Source organism: Tupaia chinensis, unplaced genomic scaffold (genome assembly GCF_000334495.1).
Source record: "Tupaia chinensis unplaced genomic scaffold, TupChi_1.0 Scaffold000302_1, whole genome shotgun sequence".
Lineage (NCBI taxonomy): Eukaryota > Metazoa > Chordata > Mammalia > Scandentia > Tupaiidae > Tupaia > Tupaia belangeri.
In genome coordinates this window covers 177,828-193,561 of record NW_006159792.1, presented here as the reverse complement: position 1 = coordinate 193,561, position 15,734 = coordinate 177,828, and the positions used below count along the sequence as shown (strand labels likewise).

General features: G+C 54.7%; 1 protein-coding gene across 1 annotated transcript in view; it reads left to right on the top strand.

The window, feature by feature from the left end:
- The first annotated feature begins 299 nt into the window (after window positions 1–299).
- The window catches only part of KY (kyphoscoliosis peptidase), a 77,961-nt gene continuing 62,526 nt past the window's right edge, over window positions 300–15,734 (top strand). The window contains exons 1-3 of the mRNA XM_006150855.1: window positions 300–466; window positions 3,581–3,643; window positions 8,522–8,584. Of these exons, the coding sequence (XP_006150917.1) occupies window positions 334–466; window positions 3,581–3,643; window positions 8,522–8,584 (259 nt within the window). The 5' untranslated portion in view covers window positions 300–333. The remainder of the gene's footprint in view (window positions 467–3,580; window positions 3,644–8,521; window positions 8,585–15,734) is intronic.

The window sequence follows — 15,734 nt, the reverse complement described above, 5'->3', positions numbered from 1 at the left end:
GGAGGAGACGCAGGGAGCCCGGGACTAGCGCTCCCAGCGCACGGGGCGGGGCGGGGCGGGAGGCCGGGCGCCTCTGCCCCCTGCGGCCTCGGAGCAGGTCAGGGCTCGGCCGGGGATTTCCTTTCAAAGGTGACTTAGCCGCTTCATTAGGGTAGCGCCCTCCCAGGCGGGCCCTAATGGCGTGTTTGGCAGAGTCAGCGAAACGCGGGGCGCAGCGGCTCGGGCGGCTGGGGAGCGCCCTCTCCCGCGCCGGGCAGCGGCGCGCACGGGGCCATTTGCAGCGCAGGCAGCCTCGCGAGCGGCCGCGGCGCGCAGGCCGGCAGGAGGCGGACCATGGAGCTGAAGAAGGACTGCAACGCCGTGTCCATCGACATGCTGCTGATCGTGCACTCGGAGAAGCGGCGCGCCGCGCAGGGCGCGCACTCGGACCAGCAGGGGCACCCGGGCGCGCCGCAGCGCCGAGGAGGTAATGCGAGCGCTGCGAACCCTGAAACCAGGGCACACGGGCCTCTGCGCCCCAGGGCCCACCTGCCTGCCGAGGGAGGGGGGCCCATGCATCCCCAAGCGAGGTCAGAGAGCCGGACCTTCTCCCCCAGGGCTGCCTGCGACTCTCAGCCCTGGCACCGGTGTCCAGTTGGAAGGAGCAGCCGGGTGCTTGTCCTGGGTTGACTCCCCGTGCGGGCCTGTGGGTGCTTCTGTCACCCCAGGAGCCTGTTTCCTCCAGCCACTCCCCGAAGGGTGCAGCTCGGGGTTGCAAGATGCCCTGGAAGGAGGGGACCAGAGCCTCAGGCCTGACTCATGCTTAGCGGAGGCCTGGCCCCTGCACTGCACTCTACTCATGCTTAGCGGAGGCCTGGCCCCTGCACCGCACGGAGCAGGGCACGCCCCGGGGAGTCTGTGTCAGTCCCACTCTGCAGTGAGGAGCCCCCTCGCATAAGTTATGGCCTCAGTTTCCCGTCTCTGGAGACTCCCTCAGCTTCCTACAGATAGAAGGCACGAAAGAGCTGAAAGAACACCGTCTGGGGCAGAGTGAGATTGGGAATCTGCTCTCTCCACTTGAACTTGTCCATCAGCTTCGCTGGCCCACGACTGTGGGGAAGGAGAGAGACCGCTCAAGTAAAGTGCCTGTTCTGTGATTGTGGAAAGCAGTCCGCAGGCCTGCGCGGTCTCCAGATGACAGGACACAGTGGGAACGTCCTGCCCATGCGTAATAATGGAAGTTAAATTTGGCCCTGAGAAATCTAGGCACCTCATGGTCCCTGGTCTCTGACAAGGCCCTTCCAGGCCCTGCTGAAGGTGGTGGGAGGTGGGAGGGGCTCTAGACTGTGCTCCAGTTCCCCAGGAGTGATGCCCGCTGCTCAGGCAGGAAAACGATCCACATCTGCCACCCCTCCAGCTCTGGAGCTCCTCGGAGTTCCCGCCGGGCTCTTCTGTCCCCAGAGCCCCTGCCCACAGAGCATCCACCTCCCACCGCCTGGCTTCAGCAATCATACTGCAAGTGGCCTTGAGCCCACCGGTCACACAGGCTGGAGCTGCCCCCAGAGTTCCTGGAGACCTCCTGAGGAGGCAGTCCCAGGAAAGAAATCCATCCCTAAGGGCTGACAGCGCCGCCAGGTGCACAGTCTTGGCGGGAGTTGGGGGTATTTGTTTGGGTTGGTTGGTTCTTTAGTTCTCAGGGCTGCTATCAGATTTGTAGTTAAGAAATCAGGTTTTTCCATAGAAATGAGACTGTGCACCACAGTCCAGGAGGCCTTCCCAAGGGTGTGGTGAGGCCAGAGAACCCCCACAAGGCCCAGTTCCAGGACAGACCACAAGTCCCAATTCCCTCTGACCACATCTCTCATAAAGGCTCTGACACTAGAGACGGCAAAGAACTCAGAGAAGCTCAGGGAATGCCAGGCACCTGGACTGCCCTGAGAGTGCCCAGCACCTGACACGAACGGCCAGGAGCCCAGACGATGGCTCAGGGAGCAAAGACCCCCACGTGCTGGACCCTTTCAGCTGATACCGTTTTCAGGATACTTTCCTGGGGAAGGCTTCTCTAAGATACAGTGACACGGAGAGACCTGTCACCTGTTCGCTCTCAGCTTTGCACCAGAGCAGGAAGAGGGGAAGCGCATGGCCTCCAGGGCCATCTGGGCATTCATTATGCCCCAGAGATCCCAGCCTAGTCCGGGTCCACTCCTCAGGACACAGCCTGGGTGAGTGGGAGGGAAGGTGCTGAACAAGGCGTCCCGTTGCTGTGTACTATTCAGAACAAACCCATGCCCACTTCCGGGCATCTCCTCCGGCTTCCTCTACGCTCCAAATCCACCGGAGAGCTGTCTTCCTCGGTTCTGTGAAGGAGAGCCCGAGCTCTGTATCAGAAAAAAGTTGAAGCTCAGTTATGGCAATGCAGAGGACTGAATGAGGCTATAACCACCTGACGACCTTGTGGCAGAGGGACGAAGGGGCGAGGAGAGTGGGGAGAGGCTGGATCCCCAGGGAGCTGGGCTGCAAGGGCAGCAGATGGTCCCTCCCATTCCCCCCAATGACCTAGTGCCCTCCAAGATGTCTCCCTAGGGCAGCGCTTTCGGAAACGTGCTGGAAGCCCTTGGCTCCCATCGGAGAGAAGGGCTCCTGTATCCCGTTGCAGGGGAAGGCAGCGCAAGCTCGTGCCCCGAGTCTGAAAGTGCGTCAGTCTCAGCCTTTGTCCCAGACGTCCATGTGACTTACACTCCACCCCACGAGCGCGTCAGTGAGCCACAGGCGCCGACTGTGAAGGGCTCTGCAGAGGACGTCGAAAGGCACTCGGGCCTCTGGGCAGCAGAGAGGGCTGAAGGACAGGCTCCGGGCTGAGCTTCCAGGGGCAGTGCCAGAAACTGCACTGCAGGGCTGGTCTGGTGAGGAAACCTCCACAGCCACCGAGGAGCCGCAGACGCTTGGTCCGTGCCAGGAGCTTGCTTTTATTGCCCCAGCTCCCACTGCCAGAATGTAGGCCAGTTCTGTGCCAGGAACTCGACTTTGCAGCTACCACTTCCAGCTGCCACCAGAAGCGGAGCCTCCTTCCCTTCCAGCTGCATCACCAGGTCCCAAGACAGGCGCTCGAGCACCTCGGTGGCATGGCAGGCCGCACGTGCCCAGGCTCTAGCTGCAAGGGAAGCTGAGAGAGTGAGCGGCCGTCCTTTCTGTTCCCACGGGGACAGGTGTTTGCCACCCCTCACCCTTCATGGCTGCAAAGGGGCAGGGGCTCACCACACACAGAAATGGGCAACCTGAGTGGGCAGCGAATGTCTTCCACGGTAATGCTGTTCGTTCATGCAGCAGAGATGCTGCAGAAATTCTCCCTGGATCATCCTGCTAACTCACTCCCTAGCCTTGAAAACTGCTGTTTTAACATTCCCTTTAATGTTTTAAATTCCAAGGGTTGCCTTCATTCCCCCAAAATGTATTTCATTCAGAGCAGCCTCCCTGGGATCCTGTGAGAGCCCGGTTTCCCCAGTGCTGCTTTAACCCAGATAATCCTGCAACTGGTGTGCCGCTCTTTGCTCCCTGGGTCTCTCCCACAGAAAACCTCACACCAGTCCTTGTCATTTCACAGGGCTCCCAGGCATGGGGAATGGAATCCGGAGATGGCAGAAGTTGGAAGGAAATGATCTTCATGGTAAATGCCTTTTGGTTTTATTTTTGTTTTCCATCTCTGGGATTCAGTACATTGAAAAACAACCGTAAGGGCTGGTCTCGCTTGTTGGAACGAAGACTGGCCCTAACCTCCTAACCACTGAGCAAAACGTGGCTACTAGTAGCTCCACCAGGCCTCCTGGGCCACTGGGACCCCGGAATGTTTTCCCTGGCATCAGGCCCTGGGCTCTCCAGAGGCCGTCGCTGGGGACCGAGGCCATAAACCTCAGCATCCACTTGTCTGCTGCCACAGGGAGGACTTGCACAGCCTGGGAAGGTGAGGTGCGAGTGTTCCCACAGGAGACAGGGCTGCTCATGTCGTGCAGGGCTTCTGTATTTCACAAGTTTTCCAGTAAGGAGCCGGCAGGTGGCATGGTGGTTAAGTGTGCTGGACTCCCACATGGCCAACCACCAAATCAGGTCGAACCCCAGACCTAGTGGCTTGCTTTCTCATTCTCTTTTCTCACTCTCTTGCTCCCTCATTCTCTCACTCTGTCCCTCTGGTCAAATTAAAAAAATAATTAAAAAATAAAAAAAAAGAAGTAAATAATTAAATAAAGTTAAATAAAATCGTTCTTTTTTTTTTTTTTTTTGAGAGGTTTTTGCTATAAGGTGTATGCACTTGCTAGAAAGTGAGAACTCACTCCCCAGGGGGGATGGTCACACTCCCTTCTCCTCCCCAGGGGGGATGGTCACACCACAATCCCTTCTCCTCCATTCTCCTCTCAGGATCTTGGGCATACACGCACACATACCCAGTGTGAGTTTAAGCCACCAGGTCCGAGACTTGAACCATGGTCGGCTACATAGGAGTTCAGCGACATAGCCATTACGCTAACTGCTGGTCCCAATAAAATAATTCTTTTAAAAAAAGTTTTTCAATAAAAGAATAGTGGCCTGCCTTGAGACGGCACTACCTGAGCCTGGGGGTGCTGGTCAAGAGTTCGGTAGCTCCTTACTGGCCTAAGATCCAGAATGCAGTAAGAAAAAGTCAGCCCCAACCCTCTTCTGTCTGGTTCCAGGACTCAGTCACCCCCAGGCCTGGGGTGTCTCTGGGGACACTTTCAGCAGGCTGACTGTAGTGGTCCCGGTTCTGCGCCTTTCCAATTGTGTTAACCCAGTCACCAGGACACCCATCACTGGGAATGCTCCTGGTGGCTGCATGAGGGTTCAGACCTCCCCACCCAGAGCTTCAGTGGGCAGCTCTGTGACCCTGGCTATGTGAGCTCTGGAATTAGATGACAGGCTCCTCAAAGGCCATTCTGTAGGGACTGGCTTCCATGGTGCTCCGCCAATGGGCAAACAGGACTGCCGGCAAATAGAAAACCAGATAGCTATGTTTGGTTATGCTTCCAACAGTAACAGAAGACAAGAATGAAGTTCTGAGAGCAGATTCATTCATCCCCTCAGCCAATGTCAGAAGAACAAATGTCACATGTCGAACTCCTTCCATGGCACAGGAGGAGCAGCCAGTGCTCCTCGGACCACAGAGGTTCCCGCAGGAGACCAACGGCAGTGCGGTTTCGGCACTGCCCCTGGAAGCTCAGCCCGGAGCCTGGCTCTTCAGCCCTCTCGCCTACTCAGAGGCCCCCAGGACCTTCTCACGTCCTTCTCTGCACAGCCCTCCGCCGTCCCCTGGCCCACCGACGCACTCGCGGGGTGGAGTTCACCTCATTCATTCCAGGAACCAGCAGATGGCATAATGGCTATGTCGCTGGACTCCCATGTAGTCGACTGCGGTTCAAGTATCGTACCCGTCGGTGGCTTAAACTCGGGCCAAGCGCACATGCATGCATGCCCAAGATTACGAGAGGAGAGTGGAGAAGGGATTGTGGTGTGGTCATCCGCCCCCCGGGGGGAGGGGGTGATTTCTTGCTTTCTGTCTTTCTGTCTCTCTGTCTCTCTCTGTCTTTCCAGCTAGCGCAAGCACCCTATAGCAAAAACCTCTCCAAAAGAAAAAAGAATTATTATTACTCCTAACTCACCACAAAAGACACAGTGCCCTGCCGGGGAAGTGCTTTTCTGTGTCCCCTGCCCTGCCTATGAGTAGGAGTCATCCTTAAGACGTGCCTCCTCCCACCTCCCCACCTTCTGAGTCTCAGCTGACGGGCGTGCATGTGCGTGGTGGCACCTTAACCTTGCTACTGGGGCCGTCCGAGAGCAGCTACACCAGCTTTGGCCCACTGAAGCCAGCACCAAAGCCAGTGCTCCATGCCGTGCACTAGGGAGAGCTATGGTGAGAACCAGACCTCCAGAGACGTGCTAGCCACAGGCAGTCCATACAGGGCGTCGGTGTATGCATGCTAGGCGGGCTAAGAGTGGGCGAGAGGGCCAGCGCTGCCGGTGGGAGGACAGAGACACTGCGTGTGTCCGTCACAGCCTTCCCTTACCTGGCCTGAATTGTCGGACATTTATCCTAAGGCTTCTCAGACACGTTACTATATCAAGAGAGGACTAAACTATATCAAATTCATCTTTTTTTTTTGGAGAGGTTTTTGCTATAGGGCGTGTGCGCTCGCCAAACAGACAGAGAGAGACAAAGAGACAGAAAGAGAGAAATCACCCCCCGGGGGGATGGCCACGCCGTAATCCCTTCTCCTCCATTTTCCTCTCGGGATCTTGGGCATGTACGCACACGCGCCCGGCGTGAGTTTAAGCCACCGGGTCCAGGACTCGAACCGCGGTCGACTATGTGGGAGTCCAGCGACACACCCATTAGGCTAACTGCTGGTCCCATCTTATTTTATTTTTAACCGTTTCTGAGTTCTTGATTTAGGGGAAGCTTAGTGGAAAAACACAACAAAACACAAGTGACATTGTCACTGTTACAAGACGAACACCAGACGCTTGTAAAAGACGTGAAGTGGATCTTAGTACAGCATGTCAGTCATTAAAGAGGGTGATTATAGTCGTACTTACAAAATCACACTGAGAATTGAGTTTCAGGTAAATGCAGGGTCAGAGAGAGGCTCTGGACCCTGACTGAGCCCAGAGAAGTCTTGGCTCTGCCACTCCCCCAGTATACGTCATTTAAAGTAAATCTTGGTTTATTTTCAAATGCATTGGTATACATGCAGAAATTGAAATGATAGCTTTTTTCCTGTGTTTTCTGGTGCTGAGATTCTGGCTAAGGTATTAAGGCTGCCCTTTTCCCATCCATGCCCTCTTGTGCCCACGGCAGCCAGCCCTGGTCGCTCGCAGGCCCTGGTAACTGCACAGCTTTCCTGGTGAAGTGTGCACCAATGTGGCTGGACGTGGGGCCGATCCGAAAGGCCACATGGCCCCCTCCTGCTGCCCTGTGCATTCCTTGGGCTTGCATTGGCAGGGTTGGGGTGAGGGGGAGCCTAGAGGGCTCCAAACTTTTCAAAGTAGCAGGTGTTGGGGCAGAGCCACCTCCACCCCACCCTCAGCTTACCCAGCAACGGGCTTCCCCTGCTGTGATTGGCTGCTTTCCTTGGTCCTGGCCAAAGTCTGCCTAGCAGCACAAGGATGAAGCCCCACAGCTACAGGGAAACCAATTGTGCCATCCTGACTATAAATACCCCATGGCAGCTCTGCCAGCCAATCACCCTCCTTGAGGATTCCCTTCTCAGATCCTCTTTCCTCCCTGGGACAGCCGAGAGGAGAGGCAGCCAGCTGCGTCCACAGGAGGCGGCCTCCCGGCCCTCCCTGAGCCTGGTCTGGGGCTTTAGCCCTGTTAGACATGCAGTGGGCCTGGCCTGCTGGCTGACCGTGGCCTGGAGGCTCAGGAACCTGCTGGGCCCATGCACAGAACAAGGCTGTGGCAGGCAAATCCCCCGGGCAAGACCCTGCCAAGTGGGTGTCGTGCTCAGCCCCACTCCCCCACCATGACTGGCTTTTGCTTGGGCCCAGGCAGGGAAAGTACTGAGTGGCTGAGCTGGTCAGGTGCACAGGGGAGTCACCTGAGTGGAGCCTGTTCAGACCAGCACCCCAGAGGCTTCTTGTTCCCAGTGGTCACTTCCAGTGGTAGCCCCATTCCGGGCCAGTGGGAGAAGGTGACAGGCTGTGGTGACAGTGGAAGAAACTCCTGCTGCCACAATGCAACCCTAGCCCCTCCACCACCCCTCCCCTGACCCTCTGAAGCCAAAGCTCAAGCATGGCTTCAGGAAGACTAGGCCACAGCAGCTGCACCGGAGGGTGTAGGAAAGGCCACACTTCTGGTCGGCGAGGCAGGGAAGCCTGTGGGCTCTACCTCCATGGCTGGCGGCACCTCTCTACAGCAGCCTGACCTCACCGGGCCCTCAGGACAGCTCTACGTCACTGGGGCAGAAGCTCCTCTAGCGTGTGAAGAGATTTGCATGCAGCGGTGGTCCTGCGGATGCGTGTGAGCAGGAACCAGACTGCATCATCCCAACTCCCGGGCTGCCCTCACACGCAGGCTGTCCCCCAACCCTGTTCTTCTCAGAGGGAGGCAAGGCTGAGCTGGGGTCAAGCCTCAAGCCTCAGTTCAGAACCTCCCAGCCTGCTGCACAGAGCAGGGCAGACCAGCGAGGCCTCCATGTGTGGGAAAGGGCTCTGGCACAGTGCCCAACGGCAGCACAGCCGAGCGTCCGGCCACACAGAGCACGAAGGCAACAGCTTGCTGCCGAAGCCCTGCCATGCTGGCACCTCTGAGGGGCATCAAGGTTCCTGGGCATTTGCCTCACGTTCAGCTGTGGCCTAGCTGGGTCACAGGGTGTGCACGCCATGGGATGACCATGAATGTGTGTAGGCCCAGCCTGCGGTTGTGCTTGGCCCCACCAGCCCGCCTTCCCGCAGACACACACAGCTCCCTGTCCTGCCCAAGGAAAACTCCACCATGGTCCCAGCGCTCACTGCCGGCTTCTCTGTCCTTACATAGGAAACCTGGCAGAGAAGCAGCACCCTCCGCAGCCCCAGGTCATCACTTCCTACGACAACCAAGGTAAGTGATTCACCACGAGCCGAGACCGCGCCTGAGACTGAGCGTCCAGATCTGCAGCCTGAGCCAGAGACAGCCCGCAAGTGGGGCTCAGACTGGGAGCTGGGCCTCTGCCCTGGGGTGTCAGAGCCCCCTCTTCCTTTCCCTTTCTACACCCCACGGGAAGCAATGAGAGGCTGTGAGGCCTGAGCTTGCCCCTCACTGTGAGATCAGGAAATAAAGTCCTGGGCCGTGGAGCACACTGCCATCGTCAGTGTCCCATCAGTGTCGCAGAGACAGAGGATTTGGGAGATTTGAGCGAGATCCATCCTGACCTCCTCCTGCTTCTGAGGCCCCACTCATTCCTTGGCTTGTGGCAAGCCACAATCTCTGCTTCCACTGTCACATTGCCTCCTCTCCTTCGAAGTAGTCAAACCTTGAGGCCAGCAGATGGCGTAAATGGTTGCATCGCTGGACTTCCACGTAGTTGACCATGGTTCAAGTCCCAGACCCGGCAGCTTAAAACTCATGCCAGGTGTACACATGCCCAAGATCCTGAGAGGACACTGGAGAAGGACTACTTGTGGTGTGGCCATCCCCCCATGGGGGGTGATTTCTCACTTTCTATCTCTCTGTCTCTGGCAAGCGCACACGCCCTACAGCAAAAATCTCTCTCAAAAAAAAGGAAGAAGCAGCAGTCGAATCTCCTGTCTCCCTCTTACAAGGACATATGTGATTGCATGTCTATCATGGAGTATTCCCCAACTGGATAACCCGGGATAGCTCTGCATCCCAAGATCCTCAATTTAATCCCAACAGCGAAGTTCCCTCTGCCATTGAAGGGAGCATCCCCGAGTTCTAGTGATGCCGACATATTTTTATTGGTTGGTGGAACTGCCAGAGGGTGTGTGCACTCACCATGGAGTGGGGGGAGAACACCCCCCCAGTGAGAGGCCATGTTGCAACCCCTTCCCCCCATTTACCAATCCCATCAGGATGTAGGGCATACACGCGTGTGTACCCAGGATGTTTTGCAAGCCACTGGGACTAGAATCCAAACCACAGTCAACCATGTAGGAGCCAGGGTCCCTTAACCACTGGGCTGCAGGGCCAGCCCCATTGCTCTCTTTAAAGGCTGCTATTCAGTCAGCTACAGAGGACGATTTAAAATATTGGCGGTGGGGACCAGCAGTTAGCATAATGGCTATGTCGCTGGACTCCCACATAGTCGACCGCGGTTCGCATCCCGGACCCGGTGGCTTGAGACTCACGCTGGGCGCGTGTGTGTGCATGCCCAAGATCCCGAGAGGAGAATGGAGGAGAAGGGATTGCGGCGTGACCATTCCCCTCTGGAGGGTGATTTCTCGCTTTCTGTCTCTCTGTCTCTCTGTCTGTCTGGCGAGCACACGCGTCCTATAGCAAAAACCTCTCCAAAAAATAAAATAAAATAGTGTAGGTGAAAAAGCCTCACAGAGAAGGTGATATCTAAACTAGGAAGAAGAGGAAATAGCAAACCATGGGGTACCTGGGAAAAGCTGCCGGCAGAGGGAGCAATGGGGTGGACACCCAGGCAGGCGGAGGTCCAGCGTGTTCCGGAGTGGGGGGCAGGTGACTGGCTGGGAGGGGAAGGTGGAACAAGGTGGGAGGGCAGACCTGGGAACTGCCCTGGGCATGCTGCCTCTCACCCGAAGGTGCTTGGAAACCCTTAGACCGTTTTAGACCTGACAGCCTCCAGTGAGTACAGGATGAAGAGAAGGTGGCAAGGTACAGCGCCCTCCTCAGGCGGCATGATGAGCCAGGCAGGACAGGTTTTCCTGCGGTGTGCATCTGGGCAGGACAGAGAGAGGGATCAAGGGTCAGGGCTGAGCAGTGGGAGATACAGAAGGAGCAGGTTGGGGCAGGAACATGAGGAGGTTGGTGCTGGTGTCTGCCACTCTGGAAGAGGTGACCAGGGAATCGTTGTTGCATTTTCCACTTTCCGACTCACTCGGTACGTCTGGAAGTCAAGCCCAGCCGCGGGCTCTGTGCTGCGTGCCACACCAGCCCGCAGAGATGACCTCTCAAAGCTCCCTGCACCAGCAACAGCGGTGAGCAGATGTCCCAGACACCAAGCTAAGGGCCTGTCACGGCTCACGGCGTTTAACCCCACAGCCCTTCTGCAGGGGGCTGTCACCTCCAGCTTACAGGTGGGGAAACGAGCTCAGAAAGGTTTAAATAACTTGCCGAGGTGATGCACACTCACCAGACCCCCCAGAAGCTGAACCCATGTCTGTGTTCTCTCAGAGCTGGTGGCTAAACCCTCCACCACCCTGCCTCCTCCGTACAGGACAGGGACTACCTAGTGGGGCCAGTCTGGGTGCCGCACCCCGACTCTGCACACCCCCAGCTAGAAGTCCGAGACTTCAGTCAGTACCTGTTGCTCAGAACGGTTCGGTTTCCATGTCCTCCTCAGCTGATCACTCAGTGACAGACTGTGCAGCAGGTGACAAAAGCATCTTGGAATCTTGGCTCTTCCTGTGAAGGGGCTTCAGAAGCTCCATCTTAATGGGGCGGTGGGCCGGATGAGAGGAATCACTAGCAGCCCCTGTGACCCCAGGCTCTGAAAGTTATTCTTGGGGAGTCGGTTTTCAGATAGGTCTTTCGTCCTTTCAGGCTGTCGCCCCTCACCGCAGGCCCGAGCGCTCTGTGACCTAGTCCTCTGATCCTGCGTGCCTGAGGGCCAGGCACCATGTCTCCAGACCTGGGACTTCCTGGAGAGCTGCACCTGCAGAAGGAACCATGGGTGCTCTTGTTTGCAGGAGCCGGTGGAAGCCAGGGGCAGTCGGGGCTGCGAGAGACGCCCTTCGCCCTTCGCCGCGCACCTGCGGCCAGCCGGTCTCGGCCCTGAGCTCTGACACGGGGGCTCGTCAACTCCTAACCAGAGCTGCTAAGTATGGCTTGTCTGCTGCACCTGGCAGTACGTGGTGAGGGCGGTGCTCACAGAGTGGGACGGTCCCCAGTCACCATACAGCATGCCTGTACTCGGGAAGCTGCAGCTCGCCACTCCCTGGCCGCAGCACCCTAGACGGAAGCACAGCCCGTCTCTGCAGAGAACCTCGTCAGGGTCTACTTAAGGGCACTGTGAAAGTTCCTGGTGCATTGGGACCAGCAGATGGTGTAATGGTTACATCACTCTGCTCCCACTAGTTGACCACGGTTTGAGTCCTATACCCAGAGGCTTAAAACTCACACCGGGTGCATGTGAGTGCATGCCTAAAATCCTGAGAGAAGAATGGAGGGGAAGGGATTGTGGTGTGGCCATCCCCCTGGAAGGGTGATTTCTCACTTTCTGTCTCTCCAGTGAGCATATGAGCCCTATAGTAAAAATCTTGAAAGAAAGAGAGAGAGAGAGAGAGAGAGAGAAAGGAAGGAAGGAAAGAAGGAAGGAAGGAAGGAAGGAAGGAAGGAAGGAAAATAAAAAAGAAGAAAAAGAAAGAAAAAGAAAGGAAGGGAAATTACTAACGCTTTAGCTAAGGTTTCTCTCAACTACTGCAGAAAATAGTTCCAGGTTGTAAATAGGGCAGAGTTTTATAGAAAGAGTTGAGTCAATGATGGTGAATATCTAACATGAGTCCTGCAGCCCCCACACGCGCGCACACGCAGACACGCATTCACATTCATACACACACCCCAGCAGTCGTTGTTAATTGATTGATGCCCCCAATAGCCACTTCCAATCAGTCAGAGTTAATGAACAACCTGAAACCTGGTTGCCATCCCTGCATTAGGTATTCTGAGCAAACCGGGGCCTGTAGACAAACCCTGACTGCAACCTGCAGAGGGCTGGAGAGAAGGTGTCAGGTGGAGAAGTCCCCCAGGTGGGCAGACCTGAGGCCATTCACACGCAGATGGCTTGTGCTTGCCCCAGCACACTCCATCCTGAGCAGGCCAGGAAAGGAAGGACAGGGCAGGCTCTAGGAAAACGGACTAAGAGCATTTCTCAGGCTCAGCAAAAATGAAGCACTCACGTGCTTTCACCAAGCGGCCAAAGTTGTAGCCTCACAAAGGTTATTTGCATGACGAGAGGAGAGCCAGGGAGCAGAGCCATGAGAGGGTGGCCTGGTGACCGCAGGTCCCGAGGGCGCGCTCTAGGCCCGTGTGTGACAGCTAATGTCAGAGGAGGGTCACGGGTCTGACGGTACCTAGGGGTCAGAGTGCACTGGGAAGTCTGCTCCAAGTAATGTTCCACTCTATAATTAGAAATTAGTCAAATTAATATGTTTTCCTTAAATTCAGAGTTTTACTTGATACAGGAGTGTCATAGTCGGCAAAGACATCTCACCTCATGCCTTGAGGAAATACAGAAGCTTTATTCTGAGGGCGAGTCACCTGGAGACACCGTGACCAGCCCGGGCCCTGTGCCTAGAGCCTTGGAGGTGCCCTGACACCCCCACACAGACTGGGGAGACCGAGTTCTGCTGTTTTCCTTCAGAGAGTGCCGAACAGCATGGCTCTGCGGGCGAGCCGGGAAGCGGGACTCAGAGAATGTTCCACATTGGCCCCTCTCAGAGAGGCACAGGGGGTGCAGGAAGGAGGGAAGGGATTAGAAATGATGGTAGAGGGAGCTTTCCGGGCCAGGGCCACGTTCTGAACTGAGAGCTCTCAGCAGCCCTGGAAGGGCTTTAACCACATTCTGCTTTGCAGCTCGCTCATTCTTCCACAGACATGGCTGAATTGAGAGTGGTTGGAAGTATCTGGAGGTCATGAACTTTGGGGAGGAGGTTTGCTGTTGAACCCTAGGCCAATGAAGTGTTTGCTTTTTTTTTTGGAGAGGTTTTTGCTATAGGGCATATGCACTCACCAGAAAGAGAGAGACAGAGAGATAGAAAGTGAGAAATCACCCCCCAGAGGGGATGGCCATGCCCCAATCCCTTCTCCTCCATTCTCCTCTCGGGATCTTGGGCACACATGCACACGTGCCTGGCGTGAGTTTAAGCCACCGGGTCCGGGACTCGAACTGCGGTCGGCTACATGGGAATTGAGCAACATAGCCATTACGCCAACTGCTGGTTCCCGAAGTGTTCACTTTTGCAGCTTCTCAAATCTTATGGGGATCGTTTTGGTCCGGCACTTTCTGAATGTGTTTGACAAAATGGTATTGGGTCAGCCTGCTTTGCTGCAGCACTTCTCGGAGCATCACGTATTGTGAGGACAAGAGGGCACAGGGTGGGTCTGCGTCTTCAGTCACTTTTCACAAGGCCTCTCATAGCCAAAAGCCACTTGGCACCTGCTTTGAAAAACCCCTCAGAGTGTTTCAGGTAGAGAAAGCACAACAGCCCCTGCCTCATACATCACAGAATGACACAGGAAGTGCTTTGCTGCTGAGGCCAATGGCATCGCTTCTACGACTAGAACTGAATTATGCCTTCGACTCTGAAGCGCCTAATGCCTTAATTACAAACCCACAAGGCTGCCGCTCCCTGACAGTGAATGTCCTAGAAACTACACTTCAGAATGAATGTTCAGCCCTTCAAAGTAATGCCTGGGAGCGTTCCTTTGCATCCTCACATTGTAGCTCTTAAAATAGTTTTAGAATCACCGTCTTTGGCATGCAGAGAAAGTTGATGAGCTATACAAGAAAGTCAGTGTCACCATTTGATGAAAAATCATTGCAACACACTTCACAGGCAAAGGGTTCATGAAAAGGAGCACTAATAAAACCGGTAAGAGAAAAAATAGCACATCAATGGGAAAATAGTCGATTAATAAGGCAGCCATTTCAAATGGCAAGAGAACATGTGAAAAAATACTACATTAAAAATGTCAAAAATAAAGGGACCAGCAGTTAGCGTAATGGCTATGTCGCTGGACTCCCATGTGGTCAACCTCGGTTCGCGTCCCAGACCTGGTGGCTTAAACTCATGCCGGGTGTGTTTGCGAGCGTGCCCAAGATCCCGAGAGGAGAATGGAGGAGAAGGGATTGTGGTGTGGCCATCCCCCCCCAGGGGGTGATTTCTTGCTTTCTGTCTCTCTGTCTCTCTCTGTCTGTCTAGCGAGTGCATGCACCCTATAGCAAAAACCTCTCCAAAAAAAAAAAAATTTGGAAATACACAAAAATTAGATATCATTGTTAATTGATACGACTCTAAAGGACTGACAAAGTGGAGCATCGGTGGGTGCATCAGTGACCTGTTTTTGCATTATGGACTACCATGAAACCCAGCAGCCTAATAGAGCGGCGTTTCCCAGCGCACAAGTGTGCTGACTGGCTGATCGTGGGTCTTGGCTGGGCCTGCTCCTGCGTTTGCTGTCAGCTGCTGACTGGAGACCGGGTGGTCTAGGGCAGTCTCGCCGGAGAGGCTCTGCTCTGCTCCATGTGGTCTCTCAGCCATAGCCTGGCTCGTTCACATGGCAGTTGTGGCCGTGTTAAGGGGAAGTGGCAAAACCTTTTGAAGCCTGGGCTCATGTTTGTACATCACTGCTGTCACACGCCGATTGGCAAACTGTCATAACTGGTCAGCCCAATTTCGAGGGGTGGAACACACGACTTCTCCTTGCAAAGAAGTGCAAAGTATTGTGGCCCATTTTATGGTCAGCCATAGCAAGAATGAGCAAAGTGGACATTCACGTGCACTGCTGGGCGAATCAGAAACTAATGAAATCCTCATGGGACACATTGGCTGATATCTAGCAAAAGCCTTTGAACATCCCCATACTCTTTGATCCATATTTAAGAATTTATTCAAAGGAACTGATCTGAAAAATGTTATACAATAATCAGGATGTTCATCGCATCACTGTTTATAATAGCAAAACACTTGAGAAGGGCAAAATATCTGACAAAAAAAAAAAGAATTGCTCATATGGATTATAACCCACCTATAAAATGGGATACTATGCAGTTACTTTAAATGGTGGCATAATTATAACCCACCTATAAAATGGGATACTATGAGGTTACTTTAAATGATAGCATGTGAGTATATTCGCTGACGTACAAAGATTTAAAGAAAGAAAGCAGTTTACAAACATGTTTACTATATTCCTGCTTTGGGTCTTTCAGTGTAGAAATGAAGTCTGAAAAAATTTTCATTTTCTCCTTGGTATCTTTCTGTACCATCCAAGTTTTGTTTTGTTTTAATCTTGCTTAGATAATATGCATATGTTTTTGAGTGTGTGTGTGTGTGTGTGTGTG